The 15,161-nt window shown below is 46.1% G+C and overlaps 1 protein-coding gene across 2 annotated transcripts in view; it reads right to left on the bottom strand.

Annotated features, from left to right (window-relative positions):
* Positions 1–2,671: 2,671 nt before the first annotated feature.
* trabd2b (TraB domain containing 2B) overlaps positions 2,672–15,161 on the bottom strand; it is a 51,789-nt gene continuing 39,299 nt past the window's right edge. For both annotated transcript variants that reach the window (XM_036553651.1, XM_036553659.1), the window contains exons 4-7: positions 14,731–14,905; positions 5,310–5,400; positions 3,608–3,862; positions 2,672–3,451 (exon numbers count right to left, since the gene is read on the bottom strand). In XM_036553651.1, coding sequence (XP_036409544.1) covers positions 3,229–3,451; positions 3,608–3,862; positions 5,310–5,400; positions 14,731–14,905 — 744 coding nt within the window. In that variant the 3' untranslated portion in view covers positions 2,672–3,228. The remainder of the gene's footprint in view (positions 3,452–3,607; positions 3,863–5,309; positions 5,401–14,730; positions 14,906–15,161) is intronic.

Below are 15,161 nucleotides of genomic sequence, written 5' to 3'. Positions count from 1 at the left end.
GAGTAAACTACACAACGCTACTAAAATAATCAATTTAGTCCAAAGGTGGCCAAATATTATATGTATCCAATCTGAAGATTCTCTCAGTTTTGGGTCTTCCGGTATGTATGAATGATGTATCCAGAATGATTCTTCATTTTTATCCTTCACAGAATTGTAGGCTATTAGCCAACGTCAGTAAATGACGAGAAAGACCGTTTTTTACATTACATAAAACTAGGCAGGACAATTTAGCTAAATTACTCGCGGGATTATAAAGTCATGACAGGATGGGGCATGTTGGAATAGCATTTTTACATTTATTTGTGATTTCAGACTGTTAAAGTGACAGCATGACTTTGCTGCAGCTTATATTCTAATTTTAATTTTAAGGAAGCACTATGTGTTTAACAAAAATAAAAAACTTGGAAGTTTTTTCAAAACACAAAGAATATAACAATTTGTAGACACTTGATTTTTTATCACACACACATTTGCATATATATACTCGGAAGAGAATAAAATAAAAAAAATATATATATATCGTTAAAGTACATCGCACAATAGCGTTAGTTAACTATTTTCAACCGTTTCTCTGCGCCATTGTGTCGATCCATTATGAAAACAGTAAAAATACCGTAGGCAAAACAACTTCATTTTTTTGCCGATTTTTTTTTTTTAAAAACCTCATTGTGCAACTGGTACGAATGAGCACAACACCTTCCAATGTGTGTTGTCAACATTGTTGGCATTCAGGTAAAGGGAATACGGTACAACCTCACCCAACCAATTTAGCCTAATAGGTAAAATCGTATTGACTTTGGCCACTCAATACCAGTTTTTAACTCTGAAACAGAACGTCTTATAGGCTATATCCATTCAATGTGGTACGCTCAGAACAGCTTTTTAAAATGTGTGTGCTTGACGTTTTAACGTCTGAAACATTTAAATAGTTCTACATAGGAAGAGCAAACAAGTTCAGGAACTGACTAAATCGTTCAGGAACTAACGAAACGTAGCCCTATTCACCAAATGACTGAAATGAGCATAAAATGCAAAACCGAATTATGACAAATTATTCGGACTTCAATACATCACCCTAAAACCACATACGATAAAGGTAGGCCTTTTCATAAGGTTAAACGATTTGTGGCAGATTGAAACAGCCCCACTGGGGCATTTAAATTAAGGACTTACTAGTACCATTTCAATACCAGCCACAGTGAAAGTTTCTGAATACTTCAAGCACACGTGAAGTCGTCGGAGCGAATTTTTCAAAATAATTTTATAGTCTGAGATTCTCAATCTGTTCGCTTTGTGGCAATTCAGCATTGTATCTGCCAGTAGCGTACGTTTTGTCTGTTATTTAGACCATTGTCTCCATCTAGTGGTCATTCAAGACTCAACTCCCAAAAAGTTGCAAAGAAGGAAGCGCTCTTTTTACTACACACGTGACCTTGATTTCGGCTTGTATCACTTAACTGGATCGGAGTACTCTTTCGACATTTTGCATGTGACAAAAATATGAATGGAAATACTGCAATCTGCGTTTTTAGAGAGTGGCTTGTGCAAGCTTAGCATCAGTCTGGAGCTCCGAAAGTATTTATAATGTGAGTATCTCCATCTCCATCAAATAAGATGAAAGATGGTGTGGAAAAAAATACGTAAAAGATTTACAGCCTGATGGCAGCTATAAGAGGAAAAGTATATAATAATATATATATAATCCGAAATATAAGAAACTATAGGCCTCACAACCCTCATAACCGACATTTTTCCTATTGTAGCCACTAACCAACACTGTCTTCATCGTACCAGAAGGGGGCAGCCTGAGATCATTTCTGAAGAAGATTTTAACATAATCCAGTGTATCATGTGCAAACACCATAAGTGTTTATGTATACAGTGTGTGTACTGTGTGTGTGTGTGTTTGTGTGAATGTGTGTATATGTATGTGTGTGTGGCCACAATATGTATGTATACACAGTGTGTATATGTAGCGCATACACGTTAGTCATTGATTCAATTATATTCTTCTCTAGCGATTCTCACCAAAGTCTTAAATCCTCTAACATACCGAGAACACCTCTGAAGCCCTGCAGGTCTGTCTGTACTGCACATGGTAGCCAGTATCCCCAGCTATCTGGACACGGTGGGTTTAGCCCCTGATTGCAGGGGGAGTCTGGGTGAGCTGGCACAGACTACACCATGAATAACCTGGAGCAGGTAAGTGAGCTGCTGAGGGCTGATGGGCCATGACTGACATCTGACCTTGCCTGCTTTAAGGTGAAACATGATATCACAGTCTTCTAGACTTGTAAATCTCACAGCACAAATTTAACATATCATTACAATGCATGTTTTATATTTCATGTTTTATTTTTTGGTAATCGACAAATGCATGAAAATATACTCTTCAAGAAAGAATAAATATACAATATTTCTTTATGAACAAAATGCACAATTTACAAAAAAAACCTCAACTGCAGGATCATTTTCCTGTGCCTCTAATAAAATGTCAGTGACTTTATTATTATAATTGTTATTGTCATTAGTAGAATTACATTTCTATTATTATTATTAACAATATCAATATTATTTATCTTAATTTCTTAATTGATAGACACTTTAGAAACTTTAAAAATCTGATCTGTGTGATCATTAATTTATTATATTATTATCTGAGGATTGTGAGTGTATTTTACCAGCGATCCCAGAGATCATTGTTAGTTCTGAGATAGACTACTCCCACTCTACATATTTCATCAACTCTGCGAGAATCTGTGACCTTAGGTATGAGTGTCATATCAGCAATCTGGGCAAATTTTAAAACAATTCAAATAACTGTCTAAGTAGTCTTCCCTTTGGCACAAGGAGTTTTGCATTAAAAAGGGATTTGTTCAAGTGAGGACCTTATTCTAAGACAAGCACAGACAATCAGTACTAGCACCTACCTTCATGCAACCTGCTGAGGCCTGCAACCCAGTGTGTGTTAGTTACCTGACACACTTTGTAAATAAATTAGTTTTTCTTCAGTGGGATCTTGTCAGAATTTAGATGCGGTCTGAAAGATTTACATTTTCATGTCACAGATTGAAGTTGAGGACAAAGAGCAGGAGTTTTCTGTGTTAATGATTGCTAGTGTTTCTGTGTTTATTCTTTTTAACTCTTATTCACCCTTTGGGCCATGGGGTAGGGAGTTGGGACTATCATCACACACGTGAGGTGGGGGGGGGCTCCCCCTTGTGGTCAGGAGGTGAGCAGCATGTGTGAAATCAGGCAAGCTATCAGGCTGATGAAGGTGTGGCCAGTGCTAGGTAAGGCAGAGTTCAATGGGAGAAGGAGTGTCGACGAGCTGGGGAGCTGTTCCCGATGGCGGAGCGCTGGCCTCCTCAGCTGCTCCTGGTGTGTAAGAGGGGGCTCCACTGTAATATAGCCATTTGTTATCCTTATATTTGGAAGTGGAGTGGTGCTGTCAGAGAAAAAAAAGAAAAATTAAGCAATTATAACAACAGATAATCTAGTGTGTATTAGTGCTGTGTTTGTGTCAGTGCAGAGTATGTCAGAGAGTGTGTGAGTAGCTAACGGTGTTCAGTGAGTGTGTTAACGTGGGGATGGATTGTCTTACCTGGCCTCCATGCGGACCCACAGGTCACTGAACAGTCGAGGCCTGTTGTGGGTGCGGTGATGCTTCCTCGGCCGTTTCTGCCGCCCAAACTCCTCCAGCTGGCTCAGACTGTCGGGGAGCAGCAGGTGTGGCAGGTCCTCCTGGCTCTCCAGCAGGCCTGGGGGGCTGGTACCCCAGCTGTGGGGCTGCTGGGTCGCTGTCTCAGAGCTCCCCCAGCTGGACCTCACTGTTGTGTCCTCTGTCTGAGATGGCTGCCTAGGACACGCCCATCATTGAGAGCAAAGAGACGCGCAATGGAGAGTCATCACCATCACAGTGAAACATGCACACGCATAGAAAGAGTCAACAATATCACAGTGGACACCCCCCCCCCCCCAACATACACACACACACACACACACACACACACACACACACACGCTCACATACAAAGAATCAAGACCATTACAGTCTCACACGCACAGAATCAACATAAATACAGAGGCACAACGTCATCACACAAGTAGTGAAGCATAACCCAAGACTTCAGACAAATACACAAATCAACATCAAAGTGATGTGATCAGCAATGGTGGAGATGTATGTGAAATGTTCCAGTGCTGAAACTCTCTGGTCTCCATCAGGTCAAACAACCTTCTTACGACTAGAACCTATGTTCTACACTATAATCGTAAAATGTACAAAATGCAAGACTGTCCCTCCAGCAGGAGCAGAGGGGATTTCTAAACCATGTTCTGAAACCTCATAGTTTATTTCCCCACACTGCCATATTCTGCTGTTACATTTACTGCCGTGTCACTTTGGCAATGCAGAGAACATCTCAGCGGCATGTCCTGTGAACACCCCTGAGTTTGTGTTTCATGACCGCAGTCGGTCCACTCTTACCGCAACCACTCTTCCCTCCAGCTTAACTCCCGCCACACTGAGAGCCAGGAAGAACTGTTAAAGCTATAATTTGTGGCCGCCAGTGTAAAAGCCACGTCTGGATGCGATGGTTTAATTTGCTTTCTGTGATTTTCTCGATGTTCCTTTTCCCACTCTTACCCTTGTTTGCGTAAGTGTTGTAACCATTAGCACCGCTGTTCTGATGGGCTCAACCTATGCGCCCTTTGGATCACCCCCAGCTCTGACACCCCCCCATACCCCCCCTTGCAAGGGGATAGCAGTGCTGGTGTGCCAGACAGCTCGGGCAGGTGTGAGGCGTCTGCATGAGGAGACAAAGCATCCCCCTCCAAGAGTGCGGGGGTGAGGCCTCTGAGGCTGTGGGAGTTGGCTTTGACAGGAGCTGCCAAGACAGGGCAGGCTGTGAGATCAGAGAGTTTCAACATGCTAGAATGAGCATAGCGTGTTTATGAAGTAGAGTACAGTGTAAAGGATGTATAGAGGGCAGAGTGTAGAGGATGTTAATAAGGTACACTGTAGTATACATGATGCATAGCGGGTAGAGTAGAGTATAGAGGGTGTATAGGGGGTAGAATATACATGGTGTATAGAATATACTAGAGTACAGTATTGAGATATAAAAAGTACAGTAGAGTATACAGGGTATACAGAGAGTAGAGTACAGAGGGTGTTTTTAAGGTATAGTACAGTGTACATGGTGTAGAGAGGGTAATGTACAGTGTATAGAGGGTAGCTTAGAGTGTACAGGATGTCTATAGGGTTATGGGAAGTCATGCACACTGTAAGGCAAAGGACTCACTCAGTGATAGGTTCTCCAGGGGGTGTGTGTTCCACCTCATAACCTTCCTGCCGCAAGATGTCCAACACACTGTGGTTCCCCAGGAAGTGACCTGACAGGAAACAGACGAGCATGCAAACGTTAGAGGGGTTACTGAGAGAACCTGAGGACAAGGAGACGAGGTGTGTGTACACAATTAGGAGGGCAAGAACATTGTGGCAAATTCTGTAAAAATGGTTTCACTTTCACAAAACGGGAACGTATCCACATCAGATTGTCCACGAGTTTGCTTATTCCTCAGATTCTTCTCCCATGCTAAAGATAATATCAGAGATGTCCCGCCCTTACTGCACACACCAAACACACAATTCCTTCACTCTGAGACATCAAACATACGGGCTGCTTCACCACAACGATGAAAGGTTTTTTTATTTCTCCGAAGAGCCGATAATCCTGCGTCACTCAACCCCGCAATAACCAGTAATGCTCCCTGACATCACCCCCTTGCCGCGTTCCTCAGCCTCATTACCGACACGCTGACAATCCTCAGGGCTGTCTTTTTAATATTTTGTATTATTATTCTGATCATTCCTGAGGAAAGTGGTACATTTTCTTGGCCGGGCGGTTCAAAGGCTGCTCCTGGACTGGCAGAGGTTGAGGGGGCTGCAGTGGGAGTGGCGGCCAGATCAGACGGCGAGATTGCGCCGCACCCCTAGTCACCTTGTCCCGGGATGGAGGGCGAACAGGCGCACCATTGAGGAGCCCAAAACTTGTGCCTCTCGCATCGCAGCCAAAGACGCTCGCAACTCGAACACGGACGGCCTCAGTTTCTCTCACATCAGAGTCCAGCGTCCGGCTCCGGTTCTGTGGCCAGCGCTCGTATACCTATAGGCCCATGGATGTTTTTTCTTATGAATTTATTTTAAAAAAAATAACTTTTTTATTGACACAGATTTTTCCTGCGGAGGTGAAATGACCCTCAGTGTGCCGGGTGTGAGGTCAAACCGCTCGTTTCATGTCCACTGCTTATTTTCTCTCTCTGAGGTAATAAACACACAGGATGAACAAGGCGTCACTGAGGCCTCCCATTACAGTGGGTGTGCAGCGGAAGCCTGTCAGCTGGAGGCTTGAGGCTTGTGAGGAATGCATGTGGTTACATTACTGTACCACACAGCAACACTGGACAGCCCAGACCCCAAGAGAGCACCTGCCAAGAAAGATACCTGCCCCAAAAGAGCTTTCACATGAAAATAATACAATGGAAAAAGTAAAAATGAAACTATTTTTGCATTTGAAAGCAGGTTAAATTTTGACCTTGAGCTACATGGCCCAGCTGAAACGAAATATAACTTTGCAGCAGATGGAATGACATCCATGCTACACATCGATGCATGTACACATACATGTACACAGACACACACACAAGCACTCAAGCACACATAGACACAATAAAAAAAACTACTCTCCTGTCACTCACCTGCTCTATCTGAATGGAACATGTCCATTAAGCAGCTGTCTGTTTATTTTCTGACCATGATCTGCATTTAGATGACTGTAAACAAACTGGTGCTAAGGAGTAGTGCCAGCGCCTAACCCCAGCCTAAAATAAACATATCGGGCCTTAATTAGAGGGTCTTGGCTTTTTGAAACGCTAATAGCTCTTTCCTGCCCAGGCCTCCCTGGCCTCTAGGCAGGTAGAGTGTTTCTCTCTGGCTGTGTTTGTCTCAGGGACAGGATGGGGCAGCGTTTATTTCCCAGGCCCATTACTGTGGCATCTCCGCTGTGCTCACAGCACTGCACCATGGCAGGGCCACTCTTCATTACAGCACCTACCATAATACACAGAGACCACCACTAACCTCTATGGACCTGGTACTACTATCTATGCAACAATTGGACTAGCTGGATAATTGACCTTTTCCGGCCGGTTATCAGTGTTCACTATGTGGTTTGGACTGGAGATTGTGTTTGTCGGGGATATTGCTAAAAGTTGCAACTGCTCTTCTCCGCCCTCGTGCTCTGTGCCTCGACTCCTCTCCTTCTCCCTGCCCTACCATCTCCCATCTACACCCGCCTGATCCCCAGGTCCTATCCCTCAAACGTCCCCCTCCTTCCTCTCCCCGCTGTCTCTGCCTTCCCTCTGATCCCTCCCTCTGTCTCTACACCCCTTTGCCTCCCGGCCTGCGTCCCGTGTCCCCGCAGTGCCACCCAGGCTCTGGGTTTTTGGAGAGACTCGCAGGCTCGGCCGGGCCCGTGTCAGCACCTCGTTACTCACGCGCCGCTCCCCTCCGCCCCCTCCTGTCAACGGGCCAGCCTGCCGCCGCACGGAGGAAGGGAGAGGGGCGCGATAAAACCAGGCGGGACCACGCCGGCGGGGCTCATCCTTCAGGAGCGAGTCCGTCCGGCACCTGAGTGTGAGGGAGGGCCGGCGGGGGGGGGGGACAGAGCCCACCGCACGCTGCGCACTGTTGCTATGCTGCAAACAAACACAAGACGTTGCCTCACAGACCGCGCGGCAGCGGAAAGAGGCAGAGCGAGGAGATGCGAGAGAGAGAGACGCAGAACACACACGCAGGCCACTCCGGCTAGGCACGCATTCCTCACCATAATTACAGAGCCCGCTCTTTTCACTGCTCTGTGTGAGGGGGTGTTGAAGACCCTCTTAAAGCTCACACATGAGGGAAGCTGTGAGGTCCGCCGCAGACCAAGGGGCAGAGAGGCTATCGCTTACTCTCCAGCTCGCTTGCGCCGGCACTGTCCAGGGTAATATTTCTTCAATCCACAAATCACATCGCCTCGTCTGAAAAAGAGAGCTGGCCAAATTATGAAGCTGTTACTTTGATGTGTCTTTGAGCCCTGCCCAGAATCTAGTTTTACAGCACCTGGTAATCAGTAAATCACTGAACAGCCTCAGAGTCAACAAGGCTTGAGGAAAGAAATACTACCCGGTGAGCACCTGAAGCGTTTAAAAGGCAGAGCTCAACAGAACGGATCTCACTTGACGTGTAAATCTAAAGATCAGGAAATTCCACCCTCACGGCCTGCTCTGTCTCTGTTTAGGTTGTGGGATTAATTGGAATCAGCAGCGTTTCCCCCTGCTAAGTCGCGGCGTTTCCCTCTCTAAATGATTTCACCCTGAATGTATGTGGATGTGCATCTCGGCGAGCGGGGAAAGGGGGCCCGAGGAGGCCCGGGAACGATCCCCTGCAGATTAATCTCTCTCCACCGTTAGTGGAGAGACTGTCGCCCTGGGCAGCCCAGCCAGCGCCGTCCCCACAGAGGGGGGTCAATGGTTTTCTGTAGGAACATTTAAACTGTTTCCCCTTCACTTTAAATATTTAGACTGTCCATTTGCTTATGCCTGCCTTGACAGGCCAGAGAGCCACTGTGGTGTGTAACTGTCCCAGAAGAGGGAGAGGGTGGAGGGTGAGGGGGATTGAGGGAAGGGGGTTAGGGCATAGGGGCTAGGGAATGGGGAGGTCAGGCCTGTGACACATTAAAACGTTTAGTGAAAATTGCCCCCACCGTTTGTTTTTGTTCCTGACAGCTGAGGTCTTTACTCCTTTGCTGACACGGAGAACGCTGGGCAGCTGGCAGGAGTCAGGAGAAAGGCGCCTTTTTCACACACACACACACACACACACACACATGCACGCACACACACACACACACACACACACACATGCATGCACGCACACACATACACGCGTGCACACACACACACACACCCGCACATACACACACACACACACACACACACACACACACACACACCCGCACATACACACACACACGCACACATGCACACACATACATACAGCTTGCAGCTCAAGAGACATCTTTTTTACCTACTCCCCCCAAGCTGGCCTCTGTCTTACTCAGTATCTATAAGAGTGCAACTTTAACGCATTTCTGTGACACACTCTGTGACCTAGACAAACCCAAAAAAACACACTCTTGTCCTCTCCATCTTTTTTTGTGCTCCACCTAAGTATTTTTCCTTCTCCTCATCCTCCGCCCTCTTGTCCCTCTTACTCTCATTAAGTTAATCCTCCTTTCCTTTCCCAGAGTCATCTAATCCTGTCCCCTCCTACCTTTTCAGTGTTTCAGCAGAGTGCCCCTCGCTGTCCTTCCGAGGCCTGTGAGGTCAGCACCACTGGTTTTCTACTATAAACTGTGTGCAGGTCGTGGCTGTGAGGAGACGTGTATCAAAGACAGAGTGAACCCCATTAGTGCTGAATGCACTCACACGTGTTGTTCTTCTTGCTAATGAAGCACGTAATCACTGCGGGGGCTAATGAGCGATGCAGATCTAATAGGAGCTGATAATGTCATCACGGCCGGAGCCGGGCCAGACGCAGGCGAGGGCTGAACTGGAGATGGATGGGGTGACACTGAATCTACGTGTATTTAGTCATGGCACGCAGTGGGATAAAAATGCACGGGAGGGGAGGGAGGGGACCAAAATGTCTGGAGAACATCAGGAAAATCAAAGAGTTTCCTGTGCTGCGTACTAACTGGGGTGCTGTCAGTGGTACAAAGTAATGCTCTTCTTCTTGCTCACTCCTGACCCCAGTTTAACTTATGCCTGCTCTGGTCCCCCCTTCCCTCCCATCCCGGTTACAGCTACTGTTGACCCCCCCCCGAGCAGCAGTTAACTGGAGGGAGAGGGATGGAATAAACCCCCACTCTCTCTGTCACTCCTGCCAGACCCTGTGCTCCAGGCCCAGGCCTTAACCCTTAATCAAAGTTACCACAATCACAGGCCCAGGCAGTGAGGGTAGACAAACTAACCACCAACTTCTAATTTAGCTGTCCAGCATTGTTTGTCTTGTCCGAAACTGTTACATTTTTGTTTTTACTTGTATGGCTGTATGATTTGATTGAAACCATTATAACATGAAGTATATTTTGACTGTTCCTCTTGGGCTACACAAAGGAATAAGTTCTAAACCAGCCAGATGTTGTCTTATTAGTATATTACTGACTGTAAACAGGGAACATTGTAAAGTGGTTTTGGTAGTACGCATAGAACCTAGAGTATCCCTATGTGTTCTGTTGCCATGCTCACCGAAACACACAGAAAAGGCCTCTGAGGGAAACACCAGACACAGCTGAAAGTGAGGCCAGCCATCTATCCATAAATGAACTAAGACAACATTAAGTTTTAATATTACACCTCTTTAGATATGATTCAGAAGTTGTGGGCTACTAATATGAGACAGTGACTGAGTATGTGGGAGAGCGTGAGCTATCTGCGAGCCAGAAAAGGGGTTTAACCACAGATCTCGCACAGGGAGAGTGGGCCTGTGTATTATCAGCTGTGCGGGTGAGGCAGAGAAGAATTAGGAGTTTAGAATGGGGTGGGCATAAAAGACCGAGTTGGCAGAACACACACACACACGCACACACACACACACACATACACACACACACACACACACACACTCTCTCTCTCTCTCTGTCTGTCTCGCACAAAAACATATAAACAATAACACACATATACACACATTCAAGCACTCAAATTCATACAAACACACACACACACACACATAAATACTCACATACAAACACTCACACGCATATAAATGCACAAATATACTCACACACACACACACAGACATACACAGTCACAGCCACAAAGAGAAAGAAAATGTCCACATGAAACAAATATTGATCTCAAGAAGATGGAGGAAGAAGAGCTATCAAAGAACAGAGATAGAACCAGAGGGAGATGGTATCAGGCATGGTGAGACAGGAAGAACAGACAGACAGGGAAGGAGACAGAGACAAAAAAACAGTCAGGAATGAGATAGTGACATAGCAGGGGACACACAGTGTGGAAGAATGTGATTTCTTGGTTCCTGTCAGCGATCACTTTTACCCACAATCCTCAATGCAACTGCATAACACATGTGTCTACTCCACTCACACAGAGATCTATCATACACACATACAACTACAAGCATTCACACGGTTTCATACATAGTGACACATAAGCTTTCTCACTATACACACTTTTCACATATACTCACACACACCCACACACACACACACACACAGACAGACACACACACACACACACACACATAAAAGCACGTATTCTCTCACACAGTGTGTATATCAGTGAAGTGGTGGCTGAGCTGTGGCTGCTGCAGGAAATTCCAGGGGATGTTTTCAATAAGAGAGAAAGCTGCACTGAGGAACCAGCAAATGAAAACCTGCTGAAAACAAGCAGAGAAACACAGGGCCCCTCTGCAGACTGCTCACCTCTAGCTCATCAAACTGCTAATGAGATGGCTATGTGTGTGTGTGTGTGTGTGTGTGTGTGTGCGTGTGTGTATATATATATATATATGTACTGTGTGTGTATGTGTATGTGTAAGTGTATGTGTGTGTGTGTGTGTCATAAATGGGTGTGTGTATGATTGAATTTGTGTGTTAGACAGAGGCTGCCTGTAAGTAACATCATTGTCAAATTTTTTCAAACTCTCCTCATGATGTAGTCAGTCTCCATAAGAAAGAGCAACATACAAGGTATCTGTGGTGGTTCTATGAAAAAGTTTTGGAAAAAGTGAATATTTATAAATTGTTAAATGGAAAAGGAAAAAATACTGATCTTCCTTTCTCCAGAGTAAGTTTAGGTGCTTTTCACAGAGATGCTCACTTACTATATTGATGTTGCAGGTCATAAGTAATGTAAAATGCCTTTCTTACAAGATTATGAGCAGAAAAATCATAATAAAACAAGATGATGAAGAGGTGGAGAACACACAGCCGCAGCTTTCTATTGCTTCAGCGAGACACACCTCTGACCTTTATTCCCTAGTTATGATACTGCTGTGGAGCATCGTGTTCTCACAACAACAAGGACAGATGCCTGTTCTGCATGTTTACAGCCGTACAGTGAGGTTGGTCTGGGAGCGTCAACATCACAGGTTACATTGCACCAAGCTTTCCCGATCTCAGGCACTGAGTCATTTCCTGTCCGATAGGGGGCACCAGAGGGAGTGAAACCCACCACCCCAGGTCTATTGTATCTCCATTTTTTCCTGGTTATGTCTCTCTTCCTGATGTATTTTCAGCAAAAAAAAAAAAAAAAAACACTCGTGCATAAAAATGAAAAATGTCAGTGTGTGTGTGCTATTACCCAGAGCGCCTGGCAGATTGTGCCATGGGGCGGCAGGGGGGTCAGGAGGAAAGTTTGGGATTGGGATTGAGGAGGCGGGGGGGGGGGAGCTGCTGTGCTGAGATGGATGGCCTGCCCAAACCACTTTATACACACATCGTATAGTTTAATTACCCCCGGAAAAGTCACGGAATGACCTGGGTAACTCTAGAATGTCTTAACCTTGTGAGTCTGTTTTTTTTCCTTCCTTGTTTTCTTTTTCCTCCTTCTGAAATAGTTTCTGGAGAGCGATTCCAAGTAAAATGCAGGAGGGCCGTTAATAGTTATCAGCCAGACAGCGGCAGAGAGCTCCGATTAACAGGGAGATTTCTGTACTCTCTGAGGATGAATTTGCAGCTGCTGACATGGAGAGAGCGGCAGAGGAGACGATTTCAGCATTTCCTGTGTACACAGGCAGACAGACAGACAGACAGACAGACAGAGGAACAGACAGATAGACGGGCAGAGAGCTGGGAGACAGGAAAAGCTGCTCTCAGGCCTGCAAGCGCAGAGATGTTCTGTGGAGGCGCACTGCCAGGGGAATGCTCTCTCTGACAGCTCCCCTCTGAGCATGTACACTGTGCAGCATCCACAGTGCTGTGCTCGCATGTGCTTGGCGTGTCACTGCCGTGTTTCCCATCAGCTCACACCCCTGCTCCCAGCCCGCTCACGCGCCGGGGCCCGTCGGGCGAGGAAACGCAGACGGACCAACAGACAGAAGACCTGCGGATGACCTGGAGCTGCACGGCTCTCAATCTGCCAGACATCAAGCTCAGCACAACCGGTCCTATGACATGGTCTTTTGACTGTTTCTCAAGACAATCTGCTCCAGTTCGCTGCTTAATTGAAGGACAGTTAAGCAACAAAGAATATCTTTCACATTCTAACATTAAAATCACAATTTAAAATTAAAAACAAGTAATAGTGCATGCTTAAAAGATGCTAGGAACGCCCTTTAGTCCTGATCTTTGTTACCACAAAAGCAGAGCAGAGTTTACTCATGTTCTTCTAAGACAGACAAAGACACCTAGTCTCAGACATACCTGCATATATACCTGTGGTAACAGCACACACCCTCCCAATGCTCAACCCACAAACACCCACACCTGCATGCAAATACACAGATTCACGAACACTAACACAAACAGACACACATACATGCACACATGTAGACACAAAGGTTCTCTTTCTCACAAACACTAACACACACACATATGCACACACAGACACACAGACACACACAAGCACACTCTCTTCCTACTCAGCTGGATGGAGTTGCAGTGGACTTGTCTAAACAGAGGAGGGGGGGGGGCAAGTAAGTGAAAAATGCAGTAGGAAGGAACCTGGCAATCAGCATTAATCATACAGCACAGTGCATATACCCAGGAGACCACAGGGTCTGTGTGAGTACGTGCACCACAGAGGAAACATTAGCAGCATTAGCCTGGGATGCTGTGTGTGGGTGGGCAAGACTTGGCGTTGATGTGATAGCAAGCGACAGTGTGAGCGAGTAATTCACCATCATTAATGCAACAGATGTCAGGCGGCTGTTGTTGCCCTCTCACACAATATACAGTCTGAAACCCACCGAAAATTGTTGTTAGGTTGCTATTTCTCTCACACTCGATGAACACATGATTCGAAGTCATTCATACAAGCACACACAGGCACACACAAGTGCAGGCACACACACACCACATGTACAACTTCTCTAGCATTGACGCAATACCTTACTCCTCATAATCACTGACACACTCTTTCTTCTTTTTCTTTCTATCTGAACACAAAGCTGCGCCCTCCATGGGCTGGGCAAGATGCAATGGGGGAGAGGTGCCATCAGTTTCTCTCCTCACATTGTTTCCTTTTACAGTTGGAAGTGACTAGGGACTTCTGGGAAACAGGAGTCTCTTCAAGCATGCACCACTTCTTTCTCTTTTTCTCCCTTCTCACAGCTCTCCCTCCCCTCTTCTCTTCAGTCCCCTGGGTAATGTATTGCATTTTTATACTTAAAAATGTATACTGTCAGAGTGAACAAAAGACTGAACAAAATAGCAGTGGGAAGCGATGAGTCTTTGATAGAGGCATCCATTCTTCCATCTCTGTTTGCCATCCTTTTTTTCTGCCTCGGCTAACCTGCTCACACCCCTAGCCTGTGTAACCACTCCCTTTGTGGTCTCCGCTTATAAAGACCTTTTAGGGTGTCACCCCAGCCACATGACTGAGGTTCCAAGTCCCTGCTCCCTCCCTGTCCCTTCCAGCCCCGCCCCCACTGACCTGCTCCAAAGGCGAAGAAGAAGGTCTGTGTGGGGCTGCGCTGCATGAGGGCAGAGATTCTGCTGGCCATCCTCTGGTTCCGCTTGTAGATGAGCTCCTGGCGGAAGTAGCTGTCAATCTGCTGGGCGGTGGTGCGCTCGTGGGCCGGCAGAGAGCTGTTTATGAAGTGTGGGAGCTGAAACCAGGAAAAAAAAGAGAGAGGAGGGAGGAGGAGAGCGAGAAAGAGACAGAGAGACAAGTAGGTGGTGACAGACAAAGACAGAGAGAGAGAGAGGGAGAGAGAGAGTTAAATTCTGGCTCTATGCTGATGGCCTGGTCCTGCTGTCACCAGCTAAACAGCACAACCTGGACCTGCTGGAGCATTATGCCAGAACTGGGACCTTTGGCTTACCATTCAATGCATCACACAAAAAAGTCCAAAGAGCTTTCTG

The sequence above is a fragment of the Megalops cyprinoides genome, chromosome 2 (genome assembly GCF_013368585.1).
Source record: "Megalops cyprinoides isolate fMegCyp1 chromosome 2, fMegCyp1.pri, whole genome shotgun sequence".
Classification (NCBI taxonomy): Eukaryota; Metazoa; Chordata; class Actinopteri; order Elopiformes; family Megalopidae; genus Megalops; species Megalops cyprinoides.
This window is presented reverse-complemented; position numbering and strand designations above follow the sequence as displayed.